The sequence below is a fragment of the Micromesistius poutassou genome (assembly GCF_964030765.1).
Source record: "Micromesistius poutassou genome assembly, chromosome: 1".
NCBI classification, from domain to species: Eukaryota; Metazoa; Chordata; class Actinopteri; order Gadiformes; family Gadidae; genus Micromesistius; species Micromesistius poutassou.
Genome location: NC_140271.1, coordinates 4009635 through 4014634, shown reverse-complemented (window position 1 = coordinate 4014634; position 5000 = coordinate 4009635). Strand labels below are relative to the sequence as shown.

The following is a 5000-nucleotide window of genomic DNA, read 5'->3' as shown; positions in this document are numbered from 1 at the left end:
CACCCACACGCTCACAAAAATACATATTCTGACACATCTCATTTACCCTCCATTGTTCTACACATTTGCAAAGACATGCGCACACATGAAACCTACATACGCACGCACGCACGCACACACACACACACACACACACACACACACACACACACACACACACACACACGCATACATACTTCACGCTTTAGTTGCAAGGACTATTTCCTTGCTGTCAGGTGGCGGGGATGAATTTTTAATGGTCCTCCAAAGGAGGGGAAAGTCGGCATTCCCTGGCGCCCGCATGCTGTGTGTGTGTGTGTGTGTGTGTGTGTGTGTGTGTACTCTTTATGGACACGAGACTAAGGGTCTGGCTGTAGGTCATTGATGACGAGGTGTCGGATATAGACGGCCTTTCCAAAGTTCCGGCCTTCATTATGATCAAATACCGCTGTATCGCCCCGTATCGGAACTCTCTCTCTCACTCTCTCTCTCTCTCTCTCTCTCTCTCTCTCTCTCTCTCTCTCTCTCTCTCTCGCTCTCTCTCTCTCTGCAGTTCTGTGTCCTCAGGCGTGCACAGTGCATAAGTATTATATAACACTGATACATACCTTTAGCCATGGTAGACACACACACGCAGGCAGGCATGCACACGCACACACACACACACACACACACACACACACACACACACAACACAACAAACACATCCCTATAATATGGAGTCTTTTGACACTTCAATTACTCCTCACAGTATGAACGTGTAATGGGGAGGGTCATTTTGTCTGCGTTGGCCGTTATGAATCAGTCAGTCGCTAGATTAACGGCGAGGCAGAGTCCAGCTGTACCCAGACCTTGGGTCCTTACCCTGGCTTCTTCTTCTTCTTTTGTCTGAGTCCGCCCGGCTGTGTTGTGGCCTGTCCTTACTTTCGTTCGTGACGTCGTCCAAACGCACTTTGTTTTCAGCGTTGCATGCTGCAGTGGACCGTGGAAACGGAGCAGACACAAACAGACACATAAAGTGTTTTGTGCAGTGATGCCGTTTTAAGCCTCATCAAAGTCCCCTCGCCATAAATCACGTTTGGCATCTCTTAATTTATTATTATGCTACGGTATCGCCGTAGCATAGCGAGCTATGGAAAAATAAGCCAATATTAAGTATTGGTCATTGTATACCGTTATGTCAGTACACACGGCTTCATTACTTTAGAGACAGAGCAAAAGGATCTTTGAGGGTCACAATGTGACTATTATAAGACAGTTATATATTCTATGCTCCCATTCTAAAGGCATGCCACTTTGGGACATCCGCATTGATATATGAGACGTAAACAAGCACACATGGTCCGAGAGGGAGACTTGGGTTTCCTCTCTATCGCTCTTGGGTTTCAGTCGTTCCCTTTGGAGAGCTGGACTTCATTCAAGGGCATGTATAATTACCTTTCTATGCAAAGCACCGTCTTTAATGAATGAATCGGTATTTGGTAAATCTATAATACACACACGTACACGTACGCTCACACAGAAACTTATTCAACCTTGCACGCACATTATAAATGTTGAAATGGATGTGGTATTTTAATATAGGACTAACCTTCTTTCTAATGGCCTCATAGCTGCACTAGAATGCCAGAAGTCTAACGACAATGCAATGTGTTTCAACATCCAGGCTTCCGCTCCCTGGGCCATTATTTGTATAAGTTATGCTCACACATGGAAACTAATTGCAAATAAGGCCAGCGTTAATTGTAGGCTATCAGAGCTGATGTGTTGTCTTGTGTTAGATTGTCAGGCTGTCAATATACAATGAGACGCGTTGCTCGGATGTGAGAAAAACACAAGAATGAATTAACAAGATGCCATCTTAAGTCGTAACTTGCAAAAATTGTCAAACCTGAATAAATTGTCACTTCCTTTGTAGCTAAATTTCTCCATCTCTCAAGGATTTACAATCCTATCCATCAAAGCCAGGTAATTCCACAACACAAATTAGTTCATTCATGTGCATCATTATGAAAGAAAAAAACGCTGAATGATCATCCATATTAGTTTTATTTTTCCTAGTTTTATATTAGAGAAGCTGTTCAAACTCTTTGACTTAATTGATTCACCCTCTAGGGGTCCCTGGGCAAAACGGGCAGCACGGGCCCCCTCTGATGTCTGAAAACGCCCCATCCAACCGTGTAAGCACATCTACGGTCATTATTGGATAAAGATTGGGAATAACTGCTGAATAGAAAAATGGACTTTCAGGAAATACATATTTTGTCCAGGGCCTCTGGACACTTCACCCTTGTCATGACCTGGCATAGTGCAAATAACAAATAGTCCAAAATGGCTATAACAGTAACATATTTCAAATAAGAAACACTGATGGTGTTTTTCCAGATGCCTCCACAGCCACCAGCAATGCAGTGTGCATTGTTTATTTCCTATCAAGGACTTGCCCACAGTCCACTGCATGACAAACATGGAACAGCAACGAAAATACGTAATATTCTGCACTTCTGACAGACCCTTAGGGTAGGCAACCACCAATCGTGAGTGAATTGCGTTGAGAGATCGAATGAATAGACCGAGCGAGCAAGAGACAGCGTGAGGGAGGGAGGGAGAGAGAAAGAGAGAGAGAGAGAGAGAGAGAGAGAGAGAGAGAGAGAGAGAGAGAGAGAGAGAGAGAGAGAGAGAGAGACTAAGTAAAAGAGAGCAAGAGAGAGACACGAACCACTATTATCGTGAGATTGGTATAGAAATGTTGCCATCTTAGAGTGGGAAAAAGAATCCTCCGCAGTTAACAATTAGTGTCTTCTATCTATAGGATGCGCTGTCACCTACAAACTAAAGAGAGGAGGAGGAGACATGATGGAGAGAGAGGGGAAGAGAGCAGCGTGGATGTTTAAATGCCCACCCGACCACCAGAACGCTCTTAGACTTTCGTAACATAATGACATGAGCGCGGCGGCTTTTGTGTATGATGAAGTCTCGGGCCATCCAGCGTCATCCTGAGCGTGTTGGAGCAAACCGTTCCGCGGAGGAGACGCTTGCAGGGTACGCGCGCTGATGAGGACGCGCCGGTCGCCTCTCGTGCGCGAACGCTGAGCAGCATCAGCAGCACTCTTATGGCTCGAGTTGGAGACGGTGGAGGACCAGACCTGTGTACAGGCAGCAATAATACACCGCCGCGCGGCGCGACACACCGGCAGACCCCGGTGTCTTTTTTTTTTTTTTTTTTTGCCTCTGCCATAAAGAGGCTGATAAAAAAAAGCAATAATTTTTTGAAAAACAAATGATCCAATACGCTATGGGTGAGGAGGATTCCAACTTCAGGAGGAGACGGCTACTACTACCACCACCACCACCGGTGAGGCTTCCCTCGCCACGAGGATAAAGCCCATGGTGAGGATCTCGCCTGAGAAGGAGAAGAGAACAGTGGCTCCCCTAAACCAAGACGGGCAACAACAACAACGAAAACAATGAAATTAAGGTTTTTGTGGATTCATTTCACCAGTAGATTACGCGTTGCCACTGTGATCGTGGACCTGTGGACAGTTTTTATTCTTGTGATTTATAAATGTGGACATTATAGGAACACTGGACTTGGTCACTTTGATTTAAGTGACTGTCACGGACATGAAATGTGTTTTTTATTTTTATTTGAAGTGAAGTGAATTATTATAGCCATATATTATTATCGACAATAAGTTAAGATATCCAAAAGGGATCTTTTCATTTTTTTGCACTATGATGGAACCACCACCATGCCCGAAGAAGAACCTTTCCCTCTCCCTCCCGGTTCCTCGGGAAGGGCAGGCCACCCTCAAACCCCCGCAACATCTCTGGAGACAACCGCGGACGCCCATCAAGATCAAACACCGGGGATACTCCGACACCGATCGGCACCACCACCGGATCGAGCGCTCGAACGCGGTGGATACGAGTGACAGACCCGGGTTGAAAAAGTCTCGCATGTCCTGGCCATCGTCATTCCATGGAACCACCAACACGTCCATCGGCAACTGTGGCGGAAACAAACGGTAGGCTGAGGTGTAAACCCCAAGAAACAGAAAACATGGAAGGGTCCACACACACACACACACACGCGCGCGCACACACACACACACACACACACACACACACACACACACACACACACACACACACACACACACACACACACACACACACACACACACGCGCGCGCGCGCGCACGCACGCACGCACGCACGCACACACGCACACACACACACACACACACACACAAGTCAAATGCGTAAACAGGGCCGTTTAATGAGGGCATACTAATGCAGTACGCCTGAAGGGTTAACCGAGCTGAAGTGCTCTGTATTGGGAGGCGGGACGCGTGGGCTCGCTGTGGTGGTGTGTGCTGGTGCTGGTGGCGATGCGTTCTTCTGCGTCTTGGATGGATGGGGCTATTTTGCCAGATTAGTTTTAAGCGCATAGTCGGAGGACTGTGAGCAAACTATAGCCACCCACTCGAAAGCAGAAGCTGCATCTGCAAACACCAATTTCGTTTTTACAGTATACCCTGTCTACCCTGCTAAATGAGAGCTACACCCGTTGATAAGAGACTCGTGTGGCGTGCTGGTTTTAATGGCACCAAAGGTCTACTGGTTGTTCTCTTGCGTGTAGGACATGCTTCACCGCGCTATTACTATGCGCACAATTTTACTGCTGTGCGTGTGCTTATCAGCTTGTCAATACCATGACCTTAATAGATAGGGCATCAAGGGTGACAGGTGGCCCCCCTCATAAACCCGCTGACTTCCAGACAATAAGCCCATATTAGTTTGGTTACCAAAAAATAGAGCATAGTGCCACTGAACAACTAAAGATATACACTGACACACTTAATGTAGACATTTGGATTCTTCCATACAGGCGCACTTTATAGTTACCCAAGATTCATCATTCTCCGAACAGCCATTGTATGACAGAGCACACACACACACACACACACACACACACACACACACACACACACACACACACACACACACACACAGCAA

At 46.5% G+C, this 5000-nt stretch overlaps 1 protein-coding gene across 1 annotated transcript in view; it reads left to right on the top strand.

The window, feature by feature from the left end:
* Positions 1-3714: 3714 nt before the first annotated feature.
* pde4a (phosphodiesterase 4A, cAMP-specific) overlaps positions 3715-5000 on the top strand; it is a gene marked incomplete at its 5' end in the record, with an annotated part of 22500 nt that continues 21214 nt past the window's right edge. Inside the window, 1 exon segment of the mRNA XM_084488205.1 lies at positions 3715-4007. Coding sequence (XP_084344331.1) covers positions 3715-4007 — 293 coding nt within the window.